Source organism: Balaenoptera physalus (assembly GCF_965194825.1).
Source record: "Balaenoptera physalus genome assembly, chromosome: 21".
Lineage (NCBI taxonomy): Eukaryota > Metazoa > Chordata > Mammalia > Artiodactyla > Balaenopteridae > Balaenoptera > Balaenoptera physalus.
The window spans coordinates 12,725,973-12,748,403 of record NC_138902.1 but is presented as its reverse complement, the minus strand read 5'-3'; the positions used below and the strand labels follow the sequence as shown (position 1 = coordinate 12,748,403).

The following is a 22,431-nucleotide window of genomic DNA, read 5'->3' as shown; positions in this document are numbered from 1 at the left end:
TATTTGGTGGGGGGTCATTATTCTGTCTATCACAGCCTCTATACAGGTTGAAGATGCTGGCTTTGTTAATAGTAGGGATGTTTTTTGAAGCAGTAATGGTTGCCTTTCTGAATTAATACAGACATGACAGAAAAGTGGTTCAGTGGTCAGTGACAGTGTAGCATGTGGTAAAGGGTGCAGGTCATGAAGCAAGACTGCCTGGATTTGACTCCTGGCTCTACCCCTTACTTTATGTGTGACCTTGGACAGGCCACCTAACCTGTCTGTCTTTCAGTTTCCTCATCTGTAAAATGGAGATACTAGTATCCATCCTGCAGGAGTTCTCTGAAGATTAAATGAGATAATACTTGTAAAGCACTTGGAACATCACATTGTCAGTCCTCAGTAAATCATATTATTTTACTTGAAGCATGTTTAAAGTATTTTTTGGTTGAAATTTTAGAGAGATTCTTATACAGATTAAAATCTGGATCTATTCTGAGTTGTTGCAGGTTTTTTTGTTTAACCTTTTGAATACTCAGAAATACGGCATATTCAGGAAAACATCTGTGTGTATTAGTCATTGAAAAATAGGATAGAAGCCGAATAAATATGAGCATTTTCTTGATTTATAATTAAGGAATTGTATTTTTCCTTTTGAAGAGACATATTAACACTTTTATATGTTCATTATAGAATCTACAGAGAAGCAAAAGGCAAAGCAAAAGAGAACAGACTATAGTAAGCATTTCCATTTTGGTGACCATCCTTTTAGGGCAGTAGTTCTCAACCCTAGGGCGATTTTGCCCTCCAGGGGACATTTGGCAATGTCTAGAGACATCTTTTATTATTACTGGCAGGTGGTACTACTGGCATCTAGTGCGTAGAGGCCAGGATGCTGCTAAACATCTTGAATGCTCATGACAGCCCTCCTCAACAAGTGTTAGTAGTGCCAGGGTTGAAAAACGTTGTTTCAGAGTGCGAACTCATTGATAAGTGTGTTGCCTTCTTAGTCTGATTCTCAGTCATATATTTGAGTTTTGGATCACTTCTTGATCAGTGGGTTATGTAAAGTCCAGATACTAAAAACCAAATTTGATTTGGTAACTCATATCTGGCTCTTGGGAAATGTTAGTAGTTTTAGAGATTAGTATAACACAGAGATTTGATGAGGTCCACACTAAAATTATCTGCATAATTTTAGATTATGGAGTTGAAGTCCTGTTACAACATAGACTAATGCTGTGATTTGGGGCTGTACTTTTGACTGTAGTTTGATAGCCAAAACACATTTTCTTCTGTCTTCATTACTTGGATGGAAATGAACATTCAGTAACATAGCAGTTCTAATTTCCACTTGTCTTTTCTGCCATTCCTATATTCATTTAACAGCCTTTTTCATTCCCTTATGGTACTGGGGGATTAGGGTTACAGCAGTGAGCAAAACATAAAAGTACCCAGTACCTTTGCTAGAAGTGAAGCCGTTTTGTTTTGTTGGTTGGTTGGTTTTTCCATGATCAAAGAAGGCACTGCTACCCTTTGCTTTGGAAATTAAAGATAAATATGAACTTCAGAAATCTGAACACATTTGGCAATTCTCTGAATGCTGAAGTTACTCAAAGTTGCCTCAAATACAGGTTGGCATTCTAATATAAACTGATTTTGTGTTTAGTACAGGTTTTGTATTAGGCTATAAATGATTCAAAAAAGGGAAGTCATTTTATTAGAAACTCATTAGAGTTTTATATTCTTCTTATCATGTGTTATGCTCAACAGTGATAATGTTGTGACAGTTTCTCTTAATCCCATTAGTAGTGATTGCAGTTTTTATACACTGAGCAAAAGACAAAGCTTCATTTCATAATATAACTACTGTTTTGGAAAATATGAACCCTAATATGTTAATAGTTTAAATGTGTTGTTTTTTTTTTTGGCCACACCCTGCAGCATGTGGGACCTTAATTCTCTGACCAGGGATCGAACCCATGCCCCCTGCATTGGAAGGCGGAGTCTTAACCACTGAACCACTAGGGAAGTCCCTATGTTAATAGTTTATGTATGCCTGTAGAATTATTAGATTCATGGTAGTGAGCTTCGAATTAAATATGGTTATGTAAATACATTTCTTGTCAGCCAGTGACTCTTTTTTTGTGATGTGTTTATACTCTGAATTTCCAGCACTTAATAAAATATCTTCTACTCTAATTCTGATGAAAAGGTTACTTGATAAAATATAGTAAGATTACATACTAAACTTTTGAAAAAGTTTAAAAATAATAGGGGGAAATTTCATTTTGTTCTGTTTCCTCTTAGTGGCCTGATTACTTGCTGCTTGTTTGGTTTTGTGCAGCTACTTTCCAGCTTTATTCATGATCTTTTTAGGAGGGAAAAAGTAAATCTGTACGGTCAGTTCTAAATGCATGCTGCTAACAAACACCTGTGGTATTTCAGTAATACTAGTTACTTAACAATTATGAGCTCATAGTAAAATACTCACATTGTTAATCTAATCCTGTGGCTCCTTACTGCAGTACTCCTTTCTGTTTGTGATCAGTCTGTTTATTGATGACGTGCTAGCCACTGTAGTCGGCCGGGTTTCAGAGATGAAGCAGTCCCATGTCCTCATCGTAAACTTCCAGTCTTGCCATATTCTCTGGCATGTAAGTTGTTTTTATATCCCTGCATTATGTAGTGTGCTTTCATCAAATTCTTGTAATTTGGTTTTGCAACATGTCAAGAAATATATAATCTAGATCATTTAGAAGATGTGAAACTAAGAAGCCAAGGAAGTTCTTAACCATTTTAGGTGATGGTTAATATAGGTCTTTGTAAAGGAGTTCCCCTCCCTTCCACAGGTTAGGACTTTTTGTTTCCTATACTTGGAAATGTCTCAGGTCCCCTGCATCCTCTCTCTTTCCCACATCCCCCAGCTCCTCAACCTTGGATGTTTTCCTCTGTCATCCAGGGCACTTGTCCCTTCTGTCCGCAGGGACTCTGTCTTGCTCATCTTTTATCTCTAGTACTTAGGACCAAACATAATACAGGCACTCGATATGAAATGAATAAATGCGTATTACTGAGCCTCATCTCCAGCACGTTCCCTTTATTGCTTTTCTCTCTCCGGTAATAATGCAACTGTATAATTCCAGGAACCACGTCTGAATTTTCATCTCTACAACTTTAGTGCTTAGTGCGATGTCTGGCATGTAGTAGGTGCTCAATAAATATGTGCTTTATTAGAGGAGCCTGTATAGGTTGGGGTGGGGACAACCTGGCTGTAACTTTTGGTCTCCTTCCCATTGTAGTAGCAGCAGAATGGGAAGGAAGGAGGAGCTGGCATGAACCTCCGCCCAACATTGTCTCAGCCTTCAGAGGGCAATTAACAGACAGCAGCTGGTATCCAGAATGGATGTAATCGAGTATTTTATTCTTATTTCTTACACAGATGTTTTGAGATCATGTTCGCTTACACACACACACCCTTCATTTAGGTCAGGATGGTCCTCTGTGATATGTTAGTGCTATGGTAGAGTATAGGTAGGATGCTATCAGGGGCTTCAGAGGGTGGGTAAGGGGTGGTCTGGGAAAGCTTCTTGGAGTATTTTAACACATCTGTACAAAAGCTAAGTGGTTGATGAGAGAGGAAATGATAGAATGGTGGAAGGCAAAGTGGGAAAGCAGAAGCAGGAGGAGGGGAGGCTGGACAGGTAGGCAGGGGCCAAATCAACAGAGACCTTTAGGATATGAGTTTATCCTAAGGCATGGAGAGCCATGGGATGTTATTAAATTTGGGGGTGACGGGGTTGGGGGAAACGGTTGTTTTCTTTTTAAGAACTGTCAATGCTAGAGAGGGTAGATTGGAGGTGGACAACTTTGAAAGCAGGAAGAACAGTTTGAAGTTGTTACTCTAATTCGGATGAGACATGATAAGGCACAGCCAATGAACATAGCAAGAACTGAGGAAAGTTGGCAGAAGGTTGGAGGGTAGAACCCAGCTTTGTTTTAATGCATTGCAGTCTGGAGAATTGCCCTTTCACTTGTTTGTGTGATCTTTTGGTGTACAGTTTTTTAAAAAAATATTGTTGATTTTATTCATCAGTGTGTTTTGTACTGTTTATGTATTGTTTAAGAAATCCTTCCCCACCTTGAGTTCATAATGATCTACTTCCGTTTTATGTTTTTGTTTTTCCTTAAAAATTTTTTAAGTCTTACTTTTTATATCTGGTCTTTAATCCACCTGGAGCTGGTATATTACATGGTGAGGATCTAATTTTTTTCTATATGGATAAACAGCTGTCCCAGTACCATTCTTTAAATATTCTGTCCTTTGTTCACTCATCTGCAGTGATTCTTCTGTTACATGCCAAATTCCAGTATTGACTTGGGTCTGTGTCTCGGATCTTAGTCTGTTTCATTGTTTGTCTCTTTGCCAGTACCTCACCTTTTAATTGCTGTAGCTTAATAAGTGTAGAGCTTTTTATTTTAAGTACAGTTTGCATGTGTGTTGAAACCAGTAAATCTTTGTATAGGTATTGTAGACTTTATTGTTGAGAAACATAGGCAAATACTTTCTTGATTTCTTCTAGACATTCCTTTTTTTTTTTTTTTTTGAGATACAGTTCACCTTTTTAAAGGGTACAGTTCTGCGGTTTTTATTATATTCACAAGGTTGTGCAACCAGCCACTAATTCCAGAACGTTTTCATCACCCAAAAAGAGATCCCATACCCACTAGCAGTTAGCTTCCATTCCTTCGTCCTCGCAGCCCCTGGCAACCACTGCTCTGCTTTCTGTCTCTATGGATTTGCCTGTTCTGGACATTTCATATAAATGGAATAATACAATATGTAGCTTTTTGTGACAGCATTCTTATTTAGATTGAGTAAAATTAATAGATTACAGGGCATTCTGTAGGAATACTACTGTGTCTCTAAGAAAGTAGGACAACAGCCACTATGGAGAACAGTATGGACGTTCCTTAAAAAACTAAAAATAGAACTACCATATGACCCAGCAATCCCACTACTGGGCATATACCCTGAGAAAACCATAATTCAAAAAGAGTCATGTACCAAAATGTTCATTGCAGCTCTATTTACAATAGCCAGGACATGGAAGCAACCGAAGTGTCCATCGACAGATGAATGGATAAAGAAGATGTGGCACATATATACAATGGAATATTACTCAGCCATAAAAAGGAATGAAACTGAGTTATTTGTAGTGAGGTGGATGGGCCTAGAGACTGTCATACAGAATGAAGTAAGTCAGAAAGAGAAAAACAAATACTGTATGCTAACACATATATATGGAATCTAAAAAAAAAAAAAGGTCATGAAGAACCTAGGGGCAAGACAGGAATAAAGACGTAGACCTACTAGAGAATGGACTTGAGGACACAGGGATGGGGAAGGGTAAGCTGGGACAAAGTGAGAGAGTGGTATGGACATATATACACTACCAAATGTAAAATTGATAGCTAGTGGGAAGCAGCCGCATAGCACAGGGAGATCAGCTCGGTGGTTTGTGACCACCTAGAGGGGTGGGATAGGGAGGGTGGGAGGGAGGGAGATGCAAGAGGGAAGAGATATGGGGACATATGTATATGTATAACTGATTCACTTTGTTATAAAGCAGAAACTAACACACCATTGTAAAGCAATTATACTCCAATAAAGATGTTAAAAAAAAAAAAAAAGAAAGTAGGACAAAAGTACTGTACCTGAGTAGGGAGCAAGAAGAGAAAACCTCACCAGTATTTCTGTTTTGTTTTTATTTAAGCATCATATTCATATTTTATTTCTTCATTTATTGAAGAGAGTGGCCAGTCTTATGCCCTTGCTTAGTTGTTTAATGAATAAATGTCATGTAACAAATCCTATTCTAGAAAGGTATCTTCTGTTGATACATCTTGAGTTTATTAGATATAGATGGAGTAAAACTACTTTGATTTGGGTGCATGTTGTCAGTAATTGTATAAAAATGACATGATTCCCTTTGTATCTTGGTGGATAAATGAGTAAAATCACATGACGATATAAAGAGAATATATTCTCTCTCGAACTGTTTTATTTTTTAAAGCAAGCATATTTTCCACTTTAATCCAGAAATTAGTCAGCAGCTTAGAGTTCTTTTTAAAAGGCTACCTCGGAAAGTACCTTTAAGTCAAGATACCCGTATAAGGTTTACTAATATAGAACATTTATTTAACATACTACAGTACTGCGAGCCTTTTGTATCATTTGGAGAATTGATGTTTTATTAGTGTAATTGCTGAAATATAGTTCAGAAAATAAAATGTTTTTCCCTAAATAATAGCATTAAACTTTTTTTGGCGGGGAGCAGGGGGCGGGGGGGGGCCCACCTACAGCTTGCGGGATCTTAGTTCCTGACCAGGGATCAAACCCAGGCCCCTGGCAGTGGAAGCGAGGAGTCCTAACCACTGGATGGCCAGGGAATTCCCCCGCACTTTTTTTTTTTCCATTAAACTTTCAAAGAGGTAGCCTCAACCAGAGTGGCAGTAAACCTCTTTAAATGATTCAAAAGGGCTTCCCTGGTGGCGCAGTGGTTAAGAATCCGCCTGCCAATGCAGGGGACACGGGTTCGAGCCCTGGTCCGGGAAGATCCCACATGCCGCAGAGCAACTAAGCCCGTGCGCCACAACTACTGAGCCTGCGCTCTAGATCCCGCGAGCCACAACTACTGAAGCCCGCGTGCCAAGAGCACGTGCTCCGCAACAAGAAAAGCCACAGCAATGAGAAGCCCGCGCACCGCAACAAAGAGTAGCCCCCGCTCGCCACAACTAGAGAAAGCCCGCGCACAGCAATGAGGACCCAACGCAGCCAAAAATAAATAAATACATTTATTAAAAAAAAAAGAATTTTCAAGCAGGATACGTTTTGTTTGAAAGATTGATGTTGAGTTGTGTAGTCACTGTACCAAATTCAGTTATTGCTTTTTGTCTATAACAGAGCCAGATAAGATGCTATCAGTTCTAGCTACTTTTAGTAAATAAAAGGTGAATATTGTTGTTCATTTCCTTTCTGATGTTATAGAGGCATGGTCAAGTTCTTAGAACCAAGTGGTTGATTTTCTTTTTTCCATAACCCCACCCCCGATTTTTTGTGTGTGTGGTGAAGTTAAAATGTAGAAAGGCTTCTGAAAGAATAATATTAATTTTTAGAGTAATATGCATCTTGTTGATACTTAGTAGCAGTTTGCGTTTGCTGATTTTTAAAGGTGTGTGTTTGGGCTCTTTAAAAATATTTATCTCTTATTTCCAAAAAGGGTGAATGATTTACAGATTTAAAATAGATAATTATAACAAAATAACATACCTGTTTTTTTAACAATACACCTTTGTTATTACATTACTAACAATTAAACAATTTTTAAATTATGAAAGACAAAACGGGTAATACAGAATTTATGGCTTATAGTCAAAGGATCACTCTGATCATATAATTAGATTTTAAAATATGAATAGAACACACAACCAAGAAGAATGGAGTCTCTTTTAAAACCCTGGCATTAGGGGATTTTAGCATTCTTTCTATATAGATTATGCATGTTTTTTCAAGTTTTTACTTTATAGAGGCTCTGGTTTCACCCTTGCAAACCTAAGTACTGAAAATAATGGACCATATTTAAAAAAAAAAATTAACTCCCCTTAACATTTTCTTCTTGGTGTAGATTTGGGGAAAAAATAGTAAAATGAAAATCTCCCTTGATGCTGTCATCCAAAAATCCTCATATTCTGTCATTAAGGGCGAGTTGTAGTTGGAGTTTTCTGGAGGAGTATGTGTGTATGTATTGAATTGATTTCAAATGCAGGATCTGGTTTTCAAACATTAGTGATTATTCAGTTATAAATCAGTATATGACTATATTTGATAGCTTTCTCTTGTTACACCTCAAAGAGTATATGCTTAAGTTTAATTTCAATTCTTTGCTTTAAAACAAAATGACTCTAATTTTTGAACATCATGTATCATTTTTATAATGTTTTGCCGCAGAAATTGCCAAATAGTAAAAATGCCAGGTTTTCAAGAACCAGCATAGCTGGTTCACTACTGAAGACTGTCTGCGTGCACTCCATTCCTGTTACTATAGAAACACACACAGACTGTGGATTTATCATAAACCTTGAGAAATATTTCTTGCACAGTTCACATAAAGAAACATCTGGATCCCTTGTTTATCCTGGGGAAAAGGAAGACCACCCTCTTCCTCTGTGCTGTGGGAATCACGTTATAGTCCACTATATTTCTTTAGCTGTAAAACTTCTAATGTTGATATATCAGATTCGCTTTGTATTTTAGTAGGATTGATTATAATTACTGGAATACATTTGGAAAATGAGGATTCACGTTCATGCCAGTTCAATTAACTATGACTGTGAAAATTGTATTTTGAGAGCTTCCACATTCTGAATTTCAGATCTACAGTATTAATAACACTAGGGTTTTAAATAGATATGCTTATAAAGGAGTTTTTGATATCTTTTGGTCTTTTGTTGGGTTAATAGACTCTCCCTGGAAATTCATTTGACTTCATGCCAGTCTCTGGGGGCTTTAAGCCTTGCAGGGAAGTGTAGCCCAGAACTAAGGAGAATCTCAGTAGTGGCTAGGTAACTGGTTATCAGTCAAATTTTGCCAAGGATATTCCTGTGGAGACCCTAGTTGCGTTTATATTATCTTGCATTCTTCACAGCAAGATCCTCAACAAGTCTTTAAAGCATTTCATTTATATGTGATAACTCCCTTAAGTTTACACAGTTCAGTTTAAAAGGTTCATTAAGCCCCTCCTCTGAGCCTTTGCTTTGGGTTCTAGGAGCAGATGGATGAATAAAATTACTTCCTGCTCTTAAGAAAATCACATAAACAGATTGTTTCAAGATTAATTCTAAGAGGTTTTATCTTACGAACACAGAGGAAAGTTACTCAGACTAGCCTAGAACTTAAGTGACTACTCCTTGGAAATGACTTTCTGAGCTCAAAAGATGACTAAAAGTCAAGCCAAAAAAAAAAGTAAAAGGGCGTATTAGGCATAGGATATAACATTAGTAAAGGCACAGTGGTACGAAATCATGTGTGTATGGTAATTCTCAATAACCTGACATTACTAGTGTACAAAAGTGACTTAAGGTTGGAGATATGGATAGAGACCTTGCTTAGAGGGCCTGTGTGCTCTGTTGGCTGAAGTGCTTTGACTTTTTCTAGGAATCATTGAAGGGTTTTAATCAGGAAAGTGATGCGGTTAGATTTACAAATTAACCTAGGAATGTATTGAAGGGGCAGTTGGGTCTGAAGACAGAAATAGGTAATTTATATGACACCTTTAGAACTACTTCTGATTCCAAAAAGCCTGAATGATATCAATATGAGGGATTTTGATCCATAATGAAATACAAAGTTTTTTCTTACTGAGAAGAAACTGGTGTTAAACATAGGAAAATAAGTATATACAGCACAGCATGTAATTCTATAAAGTGGAACCTAGCAATATGTACAGTCTACCAAAGGGCATTGTTCATTTTAAGAATTTGTTATAGTGACTTAGACTAAACATTTAACACATCATGAATACTTAATTGATGTTTATAGCCTCAAGCTGTTCATCTGAAACATAACATGCTTCCTTTTTCTTTTAACTCTGTATCTAAGATTGACTTAAGTAAACTTTTCTGTTATCACTCCCCTCATGAATAAGTTGTAGAATGAATGAATGACCTAAAGCTTTAGTTGATAACTTTCAACTTTTTTCCTTTAAAAATGTCTGTGAACGGCTTCAACAGAATTAAGAAAAAAGTATTCATTTATTGATTTCTTTCTTTTCTTTTTTTTCATTCACTGATTTATTTCTTTCATCTCAAAACAAAACAAAACAAAAACCAACGTGGAAACATTGGTCAGAGGAAGAATTTGTCCTAAATTGTGATGGTTTCATTTACTTGGAAGTACATATTAGAATGGGCGGAACACTAGTTCGCTAACTCTCCCACCAAATTGTTAGCTCTGGGCAGTGGGATGGGAAGTGTGTGATGTAAAGTGAATGTTTGGGTTGCTGTTTACTCAACATACTTAGGGATGGTGAGAAATGAGTTTACTGGCCAAGAGCCAGTGCTGTGGGACAGAGGGGCTGTGTGTGAATCCTCCATTTACAGGATGTCTGACTGTGGGCAAGTCACTTAATCATGCTGGCCTTCATTTTTCACTTGTGAAATGGGGGAAGCAATAGTATTTCCTCGAAGAGGTGTTATAAGGAGTGAAATAATATAACAGATGTGAAGCATTTAGAGTAGCATTGACACATAGTAAGTCCTTAGTCATTATTATTACTACTTGAGTAATATAAAAAGTTTAAAACATACATCTTTATCAGGGATTTATTAATGACAAAGGTATGAGAGTTTTTGGTGGCCTCTGTGGAGGAGTTTTAAAATGTGTGGGTGAGGGACTTCCCTTGCTGTCCAGTGGTTAGCACTCAGAGCTTCCACTGTAGGGGGGACCGGGTTCGATCCCTAGTTGGAGAACTAAGATCCTGCAAGCCGTGTGGCACGGCCAAAAAAAAAAAAAAAAAAAGTGAGGGTGAAAAACACCTAACTTCCTATCCTGCCTGTCTTTCGTGGCCTAAATGCCTCCTTCCCCAGTGAGCATTGTCCTCAAATGTCTTCTAATTCTGATAGCACACAATGTAATTCTTAGTCACCTTCTGTTTAATGTGTTTACATATGAGTCTTGCCCATAAAATCCTATCTTGTCTAATATACTAAAGAGATGGTAAATGCCTTCAGGTCAGAGATTAGGTTTTTCACAAGTTCTGTGTGCCCAGCATTTTACTGAATGATAACAGTAATAATAGCCAATAGATACTGGGCTCTAACTATACTCGGGGCACTGTCCGAAGTACTGCTCATGGATTAACTCTTATTTCTTACAGAAACACTGTAGACGATTAAAGTATCCACAGTTTCTGGGTAAGAAAACTGAGATTTAGGGAGATTAAGTTGCCCAAAGTCACATAGCTAATGAGCCTTGGCTCTGGGTTTTGAACCTAGCAGTCTGATTCTCTCAACCATAGTACTCACTAGAGCACCTCCGAAATCTGTAATGTCAGTTGGTGTGTCTGCTGTTTGAAGGCTGGCCGCCAGACTGCAGTATGTATAAAAATCACGATGTAAAGGAATTTAGTTATAGTCCTAAAATATCTTCTTTTTTCATTATCAAAACTACTTTCTTGATTGCATTATTGTACTCTTTGGAGGTATAATATGAAAAAGTGTGGCTCTATTCATGCTTAGACTTTCTAGAAAATATGATACAGTGGACCATTTAGCTGAGTTGGTCAGAGTATGGTGTCAAGATTTAATGTACGCTTTTCCACCTTAAGGAGCAGTTACTTTTTCTTTTCAATACTTCTTCCAACCCCTTAGCTAAATTATTTATTTTTATTTTTCCCCAACATTTTACTTTAAAAATTTTCATGCCTTTAGGAAAGTTAAAAGAATATTATAGTCAACACCTGGATTAGTGAATTGTTAACATTTTGCCTCCTTTGTTTTACTCTAGGTATATGTACTTTTAAAATCTTAAACCATTTGAAAGTTGTGGATCACGTGACACTTTAAATGTTTCAGCATAGCTCTCCTAAGAATAGGGACGTTTTCTTACATAAACAGAACACTGGTACACCTTTGAAAATTAGTAGCTCCATTGTTCAGTAGCTAGTTCACGTTTTAAATTCTCATTTTCTCCAAAACATTATTTTTACATTAGTGTGTATGTTTAAATCCAGGATTTCATCAAAGTTCACCCATTATTGCATTGGTTATTAAATCTTGTCTTTTAAAATATAGAATAAGTCTTTCCACCTTTTGTTTGTAACATTAACTTTTTGAAGAGCTGAGGCCAGTTTTCTGAGAGAAGGTCCCACGTTTTGGATTTGTCTGTTTCCTCATTTTGAGATTCAGTGTAAGTGCTGGGAAGAGAGCTTCGGAGATGATGATGTGTTCATGAATCACACCACAGGGCACAGGAGGCCTGTCTGGCTGGCTTCTGGTAACGCCGTATCTCCTCACTTGTCTGAAATGCTGCCCGCCACAGCTCTCTCCTGTACATATTTCTGTTTGCAATTAGTAAATAACCTGTGGAACGATGAATATTTAAACTGTCGTTTCACTTGTCTTATTTTTACGCAAAAACCCTTAGTGGGTCTCTCCCCATTTCCTAGGATGTAAGAGTATAAGGGTATTCTTTGTTAGATATGTATTTTGCAAATATTTTCTCTCTGCCTATACTTCACCTTTTTTTTTTTTTTGCCATTTAAATTTTTTTATTTTTAAATTTTCTGTTGAAGTATACTTGATTTACAATGTTGTGTTAGTTTCACACCTTTTTGTTTTCTTAACTGTGACTTTTGAAGAGCAGGAGTTTTTCATTTTGAAGTCCATTTTATCAGTCTTTTTCTTTCATAGTTCATGGTATTTGTGTCCTGTTTAAGAAATCTTCTGCCTAACACAGTGGTATATTTTCTCCCACGTTTTATTCTAGCAGTTTTATGGTTTGACTTTAGTACCAGGTTTATGAACTAATTTTAGTTATTTTTTGTGTATAGTGTAAAGGAATGGTGAGGTTCGCTTTTTCCATACAGGTATCCAGTCATTTTTTCCCGGCTCCGTCTGTTGAAAATACCATCCTTTCCCCTTGAATTACCTTGGCACCTTTGTGGAAGATCAGTTGACCATGTAACTATGGGTGTCAATGTTTTATTTGTTTGCTTGTTTGTTTTTTACAATGAGCATAATACATTTTTACCAAACAAGGGATTAGTGGTTGAGTAAAGTTACATTATAGGCTGATATCCCCAGAAATCCTGCAGGTCAGTGGAGGTGTACTGGTTTTAAGCCCTTTGAGGTCAGGGACTCTTTCATTCATCTGTTAATTGAACAGTATTGAGTGTCCAGCATTGAATAAGACATCCATGGTCCCTGCACTTACAGAGCATGCAGTGGAATGAGGGAGACAGACCATAAGAAGGCAAACGCATACCTGAATAATGCATATTGTGGCGAGTCCTGTAAAGGATGAAAAATAGGCTTACTGAAGAGAATGAGCAGAGGACCTCAGAAGTCCTCTCTGAGAGGTTTTTAAGCTGGAGCAGCACGTATGAGAATCCCGATTGCAGAAATGAAGTTGGCACATTTGAGAAACTGAAAAGAAGCCCCTGGAGTGCAATGCTTCCAGTGGAGAGTGTTAGTAGATAACTTTGGAAATGTAAACTGAGGCCTGACCATGCAGGGACTTGCTGGGAGGATACCTAGTCTGGATTGTATTTGAGTGCCCTGGGACGGCAGTGAAGGCTTTGTTGTTTGTTTTTGCTTATTTTAGCAAATCATGTAGTTGCTGTCTAGAGCAATAAATTAAATATAACTAGCAGCTTAAAAACCTCCCTTATGGCCCCCCTCCAGTGTTTACAGCATGCCGTCCAAAAAAAGCAACCACTATTCTGACAGCTCTCTCCGTGGATTTAGTTTTAACTTCGTCCTGTTTTTGAACCTTGTGTGAATGAAATCACCCTGTGCACTATGTAAGTGGGCTCGTGGTGTCTGGGGTCTTTCATTCAGAATGACTTTTGTGAGACTCATCCATGTCGTCGCTCATTTTCCCTGCTGTAAGCTGAGGAGTCGTCACGTGACCGGGTTAGCTTTTCAAAGGCGGCGGGCTGTCCTCTGGGGAAGTAGGCTCTGAGAGGCAGGAGAAGCAGCCTGGAGACTGCGGAGGCAGCTGTGCAGGAGCCAAGGGGAGGTGCAGGGGCCAGTGTGAGGAGCTGGAGACGTGGAACGAGGCAGACAAGTGTGAGACGTGCACGTGGGAGGTAAGACTCCGGGAGTTCACTGACAGATTAGGCAAGAGTAGGAGTGAGGGGAAGGGGTGTGTCACGATCCCCAGGTTTCTGGCTTTGACAACTGATAGGTGGAGGTTTCATCTCCTTCTCATAGGAGGGACTGGGGGAAGGACACACTTAAGTAAAATAAAAACTAAGAGTTCATTATTAGGTATTTTAAGATGCTTGTGAGATATGAGAGAAGCTGTCAAACAGGCATTTGGATTATGGGTATGGAGCATATTGGATTAAAATGGGAAGTTTGGGTAGTTCGCATATTATGAGGCAGCTGCCATGTAAAGAGTTCTGTATTGGAGTTAGAAGATCTGAGTTTCACCATTTTACTCAACTACTGTTGGCTGCGTGACTAAGGGCAAATCACTCGATCTTTTTGAGCTCCATTCCTTCTCATCTGTAAAATGGGAATGATACTTTGCTTCACAGGATTAAACAACGTGTAACATATTAGGCCTCAGTTTATAGATATTTGGCCCAGTGGATGCTCAGAAAAGTTCATTCATGCACATGCAATTTGGATTGGTAGGAGAAAGTCGGATTATGGAAAATTTTGAAAGGCATGGAAGGGACTTGGTGTGGTATGGAGTTCAGAGTGTCTTAATATGAGAGTAGACTCTGCAGTTTGGTTTTAGATGAAACTAAAGAAGAAGTAGTTAGAGGTGAGAAATACCTAGAAAATCAGTCGTTGTAGGTCCAGGATAAGGTGCTGACGAGGGCCTGGCCTGACATGGATGTAGAGATCAAAGAACAAATCAATTCAAAGGAAGAGACTAGACTTGTCCAATGACTAGTTTTACGGCCTCACAGACAGGGAAGAATCAGTCACCTGTGAACCTGAGGCTGCTAGCTTGGGAAGCTAGAAAAATAGTGAAAGCAACGGCCAATCTGGGGTAGTCTGAAAGGAAAGCTGAGTTAAGGAAGGACAGTCTGTTCAGCTTTGAACGTATGACTCTTAAGGTTATAGTATGTTGTCTGTGGGTGGTTGGATATTCTCTGGCAGTGAGATATTGTGGAAGAGAGCACAGGATTAGAAGCTAAGAGCTTGCTTCTTTTTCAGGCTTAATCACTAATTAGCTTTGTAGTCGTGGGAAATTCAGCAAATATTGACTGTAGTTATCTGAAAAATGAAGCTAACACCTCCCCTGTCAGCTTTACAGGCTTGTTTTGTGGATTAAATAAGAATGTTTATGAGGGGACTTCCCTGGTGGCGCAGTGGTTAAGACTCGGAGCTCCCAAAGCAGGGGGCCTGGGTTTGATCCCTGGTCAGGGAACTAGATCCCACATGCATGCCGCAACTAAGAGTTAGCACGCCACAACTAAGGAGCAGGCGAGCCTCTACTAAGACCCGGTACAACTAAATAAATTAATTTAAAAAAAGTGTATATGAAAACACTGTAATTGTAAACTCTTATACTATAATTGTAATAGGGTAATGTTATTTCTGTTCTTAGTTCAAACTAAAATAAAATATTTGGTTATAGAGCTAGAGAAGAGAAGAGAAGGGGGAAAATACCAAACTTCTTAGAAGTTTGTGTTTGGAACTAAATCACAAGCATCAGAAATCTTAGTCTCTGAATACATGTGCCTGAAAACCTCTGTAGACTATAATTTGGGAGACTATCTGGAAGCTGATCTTGTGTACAACAATTATGAGAACCAAAAACACAGGTTGCATCTTGTCAAATGTTGGTATTTAACTTGCCTTCAAGTTGGAAGTTTGGAGAGCTTTTGAATTCTACCTGTGTACTTGCCCCATGTGTGTTTATGGAATTTTATTTATTTAATTTTTTTTCTATTTTTATTTTCTTTTTCACATCTGACTTTTACTACAGGATAATGATTTAATTAAGTATTCCTTTAGTTTTTAAAATTAATTAATTAATTAATTTACATTTTGGCTGCGTTGGGTCTTTGTTGCTGCACGCAGGCTTTCTCTAGATGCGGCGAGCGGGGGCTACTCTTCGTTGCGGTGCGTGGGCTTCTCATTGCGGTGGCTTCTTTTGCTGTAGAGCATGGGCTCTAGGTGCACAGGCTTCAGTAGTTGTGGCACACGGGCTCAGTAGTTGTGGCTCACGGGCTCTAGAGCACAAGCTCAGTAGTTGTGGCACACGGGCTTAGTGGCTCCACGGCATGTGCGATCTTCCCGGACCAGGGCTCGAACCCGTGTCCCCTACATTGGCAGGTGGATTCTTAACCACTGCGCCACCAGGGAAGTCCCTGTTCACGGAATTTTAGAACATACCCTTCTAGTGTCTGTGAGCTATATACATTTTTGCCAAGGGTCAGAGTAGGGTAATGTTTCAACTCTTAAGCTATATATATAACGAAATGATTTCTAACCTTTGTCAGCATTATCAGTACAGTATGCTGGTTAGGATCACAGACTCTGAAACCAGACTGCATGGCTCGAATGACTAGCCTTGTGCATTTGAGCAAGTCATAACCTCTCTTGCCTCTGTTTCCCCATCCATAATGGGAACTGACATTAATGTCTAGCTGAAGGTTGTTGGGAGCATTAAATGTGGTACTGTATTTAGAGCGCTTAACAGCTCCTGGCACACTCTAAGCGCTCTTTAAGTGTCAGCGGTGGTTATTATAGAATAGTTAGTCGTTATTTTGGCAGTGACCAAGGAATAAAAAGCACATGAACGAAAGAAACAAATCCTCTCAGAACCTACAGCTGAAGAAAATGGAAGTGGCATAGTGGCAAAAATCTTGGGCTTTAGAGTCAGAGATACTTACATTCAAATCCTAATTCGGCCCCCTGGGCATAGGGGTTTAAGCAAGACACCTAACCCCTCTGAAACTCACTTTCTTTACCTAGGAGGCAGGAGTCAGATACCCACCTTGTAGAGTTGTTTTGAGGATTAAATGAGATACATATAAAGTTCTTGGCCCAGAGTAGATGCTAAAAAAGCTGGAGTGTTCTCTCACACCCCATGCCCCCATCCCTCACTCCACTGTAGAGCAGTAAGGGCAGTTTGATTTCCTATATGCTCGCATATTCATTGTTTGCAATTTTAGAACTTCTAAAATTCTTTCCATTTGCTAACAGCAGAATAAACAACAGCTGTTTAATTGGATACACCTTGGAAAGTTGTCAGCTTTTGTTTCCTTCTTCCCTTTGCTGTTCTGGGTTACTTGCTTTATCGTTATGGTAAATCCTACTAGAACCAAGATGGTGGACATTATTAGTTGGTCATGGAATTGAACTAGACTGTAGCTTCAGAATCCTCTTCCCAGTATTCTGGCAGCTACAGTCAGTTTATCAGACTTGATACAGTAGTGAAATCCTCTCAGCCTTAGGGCTTTTTAGAAGAAATGTTTATAGGATTTTCAAAATAATATCTGGGCAGTCCATTAATCCTCTGTCTCAAGATGTGAGACTGTCAAACCTTATGACAAAGCAGAGTGATCTTAGAGCATTTCCTAACAGATGCTTATCCATATTATAACATTGTTACACAATGTGGGCATTTTCAGACACCTTCTAGAGAAGGCACAGTAATTGTGAGAGTATAATGCAGTGACCCAACCAGGAGTGTGCATCAGTATGAGCTGGAATGTGGCCTTAAAATATTCATGCTCTAGGCCTCACCCCAGATTTACTGAATCAGAGTCATCAGTATATAGATCTTGACATGTGCCTTTTGTAAAAGTAAAGTTGATTCTGCTATATATACCACTGATTAAAAACAACTAGATACTGGCAAGAGTATAGGAAATCAGGCATCCCCTTACACTACTGGTATGAGTATAAATTGATATAGTACAGCCTATGAAACAGTTTTGCAGTATCTATCAAAATTCAGATCTGTCCTGGAAGAATACATATATGCATAAAGATACAGTTTCAAGAAAGTTTCCTGTAAACCTGTTTATAATACCAAACAGTTGTGAGCAACTCAATGATTGTCAGTACGCAAATGGTTAAACATGTTAGGGTAGATTACACAATTGTTTACTGTGCAACCACTGAAAGAGTGAAGTATGTATGAGAGTGATCTGTACATGGTGATGTAGAAAGATATCTAGGACATACTTTAAGTTGAACAAGCAAGTGACAGAATAAACTCTTTTTTAAATATTTTGTGTGTAAATATGTAGAGAAATATTTGGAAGAGTACCTACTAAAGTATTTACAGTGGTTATCCATGACTTAGGAGAATGGGAATGGTGGAGTGGGAGAGGATTTGGCCTTTTAATTTTTGTATTTAAAATATTTGCAGTAAGATTTTATTATTTTTGTAATAACAGAACCACTGGATAAAATATGAATGATTTAAGGACAGTGCACATGGAACCTAATTTGTATGTGTCAAGACACTGCTTATGTTGCAATTTACAGTTTTAACTGAGACTTATAGTCTCTAATTTGGGAAACAGAAAGGAATGTCAAAACTGTTTTGCACGATGGCAAAGAGGATAAAATTTTGTTACTCAAGTTATTGTGAAAGTAATTGAGTTTCAAACAGATAAGCATTTAAGATAAAAAGTATTTGCTCTGTGTCAGAATTATATTGGCTACCTGTTTTAAAAATTTAGTTTGTGCAGATCTGGATATGAAAATTGGATTCAGAATATTTTACTTTAATCCTTTTGCAGTTGATTAGCCTCTAGTCTTTGAGGATGTTAACCAACACCTTTTAATCTCTCTTTTAAAACTTTAGGCCCGATGAGAGAAAGGGAAAGTTAAGGATGCTGGAGCAGAACAATGGATTTCTCTTTCTCTTTCATGCAAGGGATCATGGGAAACACAATTCAGCAACCACCTCAACTCATTGACTCCGCCAACATCCGTCAGGAGGATGCCTTTGATAACAACAGTGACATTGTTGAAGATGGTGGCCAGACACCATACGAAGCTACCTTGCAGCAAGGCTTTCAGTACCCACCTACAACAGAAGATCTTCCTCCACTCACGAATGGCTACCCATCATCAATCAGCATGTACGAAACTCAAACCAAATACCAGTCCTATAATCAGTATCCCAATGGGTCGGCCAATGGCTTTGGTGCAGTTAGAAACTTTAGCCCCACTGACTATTACCATTCAGAAATTCCAAACACAAGACCACATGAAATTCTGGAAAAACCTTCTCCTCCACAGCCACCACCTCCTCCTTCAGTACCACAGACTGTGATTCCAAAGAAGACTGGCTCACCTGAAATTAAACTAAAAATAACCAAAACTATCCAGAATGGCAGGGAATTGTTTGAGTCTTCCCTTTGTGGAGACCTTTTAAATGAAGTACAGGCAAGTGAGCACACAAAGTCAAAGCATGAAAGCAGAAAAGAAAAGAGGAAAAAAAGCAACAAGCATGATTCATCTAGATCTGAAGAGCGCAAGTCACACAAAATCCCCAAATTAGAACCAGAGGAACAAAATGTAAGTTGAAACATCTTTTTGAAAAAATTTGTAATATTTCACATTTACTGGAAGTCCAAGAGATCTTTTTCAGTTTTTATCTCTCCAAATGTAAATATTTCTGATAACTTCTTTCATCTGATCCCTAGCATGGAGCTTGGGATGTTACGATAGGTGGTAAGTAAATATTTGTTGAATAAATGAATGGACATCATCAGAGTAAAGAAATATTTTAGAAACATGTGACACTAAAAATCTTGCCTCCTGTGTTTCTTTGTTTAATAGCCTCACTTAATTTTGCTTGTAATAAACTGGTTTCTGCGAAATTGAGTTATTTATAGTGAGCTGTATGGACCTAGAGTGTGTCATACAGAGTGAAGTAAGTCAGAAAGAGAAAAACAAATACCGTATGCTAACACATATATGTGGAATCTTAAAAAAAAAAAAAAAGTTATGGAGAACCTAGGGGCAGGACGGGAATAAAGACGCAGATGTAGAGAATGGACTTGAGGACACGGGGAGGGGTAAGGGTAAGCTGGGACGAAGTGAGAGAGTGGCATGGACATATATACATTACCAAATGTAAAATAGCTAGCTAGTGGGAAGCAGCTGCATGGCACAGGGAGATCAGCTTGGTGCTTTGCAACCACCTAGAACGGTGGGATAAGGAGGGTGGGAGGGAGATGCAAGAGGGAAGGGATGTGGGAAAATATGTATGCATATAGCTGATTCACTTTGTTACACAGCAGAAACTAACACAGCACTGTAAAGCAATTATACTCCAATAAAGATGTTAAAAAAACCCAAAAAAACAAACAAAAAAAACTCCTGGTTTCTGAAGATGAAGAGGAAAGGCAGAGAAAGATGGTTAATGATATTGGTTTTCCATTGTTCCAGACCAACTTTTGCCAGTAGAGCTTAGATTTAACCCTCATTACTAGTGTGTTTGCCACAGAATAACCTGAAGTAAATAAAGGAACTCTTTTTATTAAAATCAGAGTTAGTATTCATACATATTCACTAACTCTTCAGGTAGAGGTTTTATAAAAGGCGTTCTTTAGTGGTAACTTAAGATGCATGCCGCTAAATTTTTTTTAACATCTCTGAGGTATCAGTATTAGTTTTCTTAATAAGAAAGGTATGTAACAAATCAATGCTAGCTTGAATGAAGAGTTTTTAGTTAGTATTCTAATACATGGTATTACTTGAAGATGTCCCCAGACATTGATTTGGGAGGAAATGAATATCTATGAATTTTTGTGACAGTTGTTTGCTTTTCTATCTGCTATGCCTGAATAAGTTAATTTATCATCTTCTGTTCAAAGAAATGTTTACATCTTACCAACTCACCTTTTCCTTGGTAGCTGGGTTCCACTACTTCACACAACTCAAATATGATGTTTTTCTGGAGTAAAGGTCACACTGGTTCTAGGCTCTCACAAGTCTCAGTGTGATATTTCAGTATGTTTTTCTCATTTTTCTATAGTTTTCTTATTTATTCATTTAACAAATATCAACTGAGTACCTAATGTGTGCTAGATGCTTTTCTAAGAATTGAAAGTCGGGCAGTGAATGAAAAGTAAAGATGCCTACTTTCAGGGTGCTAATATTCTAGTAAGAAGAGGCAGAAAATACACACATACCTATGTAAATGCGTCTAAGTTTAGATAGTGGTAGCTGCTATGAAGAAAATAAAACTGGGTGATGAGATAAAGAGTAATTGCGACACTAGCAGTTCTGCCATCTTAGTTCTGCAGCTATAAAATGAAGGCTTTGAAACTAAGTGGTTTCTGGAATACCTTTGAATTTCTTATGTCATTTATTAAATGCCCCCCACAGAACTTAGCTCACGTAGTATCTTATACTGTTTATTAAATGAATGAATCAGTGGAAGGAGAGAAGTTAACTTTTTACTCTCCAGAGACGTCCACTGTAGCAGTTCTTTCATGGACCTGCAGTGAAAAGACACGTGATGCACTGTGACCCTTAGCAGTCACGAAAATGCATACAACCTGCATTTGGTTTTAGCTTAGGTCCTAAGAACCATCTTGCTGGCCCGTCTTGCTTTTGCTCTAGAGAATCTGGCAAATAGGAGAATATCCAGTTTTATTTATTAGGCTAGACTTCTTGCCTTTATTGGTAAAAATATTAAAATATATAGTTTAAAATATGTCACAATAGAAATAGGGCTGGAAGCAGAGGCAGGAGAAGATAGTCTCTTCATTTTTCGTATCCACTCTTTGTTTTATTGGAATCTAGGAAAAAAATTCAGTGCAGTGATGTGATATTTCTAGTAGTCACTTTTCAGTGAGATTTTAAAGCCAATTCTGTCTGTTGGATGTCTGCTCTGTCTGGCCGTTTATATCACTTAAACCTTCAGTTAACTGTTATATCCAGGAATTAGAATGGTTAGATGTAACTTAAGAGTTTTAGTTCATTTTCTTTTTTAGTAAATCATGTGGGGCATAATTTAATATTTCATTATTTAGGATCTTACAGTATCTTGGGGTAAAGGAATGTCACTTTGACTGAAGGTATAGGTGTGGTAAGTGGCATTGATTGCACTAAATGTTACCAAGACCATTGCCTGAAAGTTGAGTTTTGGGGGAAAATCCAGGGTTTTTTTCTTTCAAAGAACTATGGTGAAAAGCTAAGCTCTCGTTAGTTGAATTTGATTAATTAAACTTTTATCACACGTGGGAGGCAGTTATAAGCTTAAGAGATGGTGCCATAAAAGTGATGCTCCATTCTGACAGTAGAACTTTGGGCTGGAGCCCCCAAAGGCCCTGCTTGTTGTTAGTGCTGTGTCTCTGCTAAGCCATGCGGACAAGGGATGTGCACAAATCAACCTGTTTTTTTGTAACTGTGTATGTGTTTAATGGGGTTTTCTTAACTTGAACAACATCTCTTTTGCTTTCTTCAGGACAGTTGTTTTTAAGTGCTTTAATTTTTGATGCCCTTGTGCCTCCTGGTTGTCACTGGGGGTCCACGCCCTTGGTGTTCAGCATTGTAGCCGGCATAGAAGGGAAAGAAGCCCACGTAAGAGTTTGCCCACACCACGGGACAGCTCCCCTCCCCCAGATGCTTGAGGGAAGCATAATGAGAACTGTGTGCCTGGGATGATGGTCCTCTAGCTGGGTTTGCAGATATATAGATAGATATAGCTATAGCTATAGATATATA

The 22,431-nt window shown here is 38.3% G+C and overlaps 1 protein-coding gene across 6 annotated transcripts in view; it reads left to right on the top strand.

Annotated features, from left to right (window-relative positions):
- Positions 1-22,431, top strand: part of NSD3 (nuclear receptor binding SET domain protein 3) — a 108,117-nt gene that overhangs the window by 16,201 nt on the left and 69,485 nt on the right. For 5 of the 6 annotated variants that reach the window (XM_082444314.1, XM_082444316.1, XM_082444315.1 and 2 more), the window contains exon 2: positions 18,551-19,269. In XM_082444314.1, the coding sequence (XP_082300440.1) occupies positions 18,595-19,269 (675 nt within the window). In that variant the 5' untranslated portion in view covers positions 18,551-18,594. Of the gene's footprint in view, positions 1-3,284; positions 3,391-18,550; positions 19,270-22,431 lie in introns of all 6 variants that reach the window. The other variant, XM_082444313.1, reaches the window with a different exon arrangement.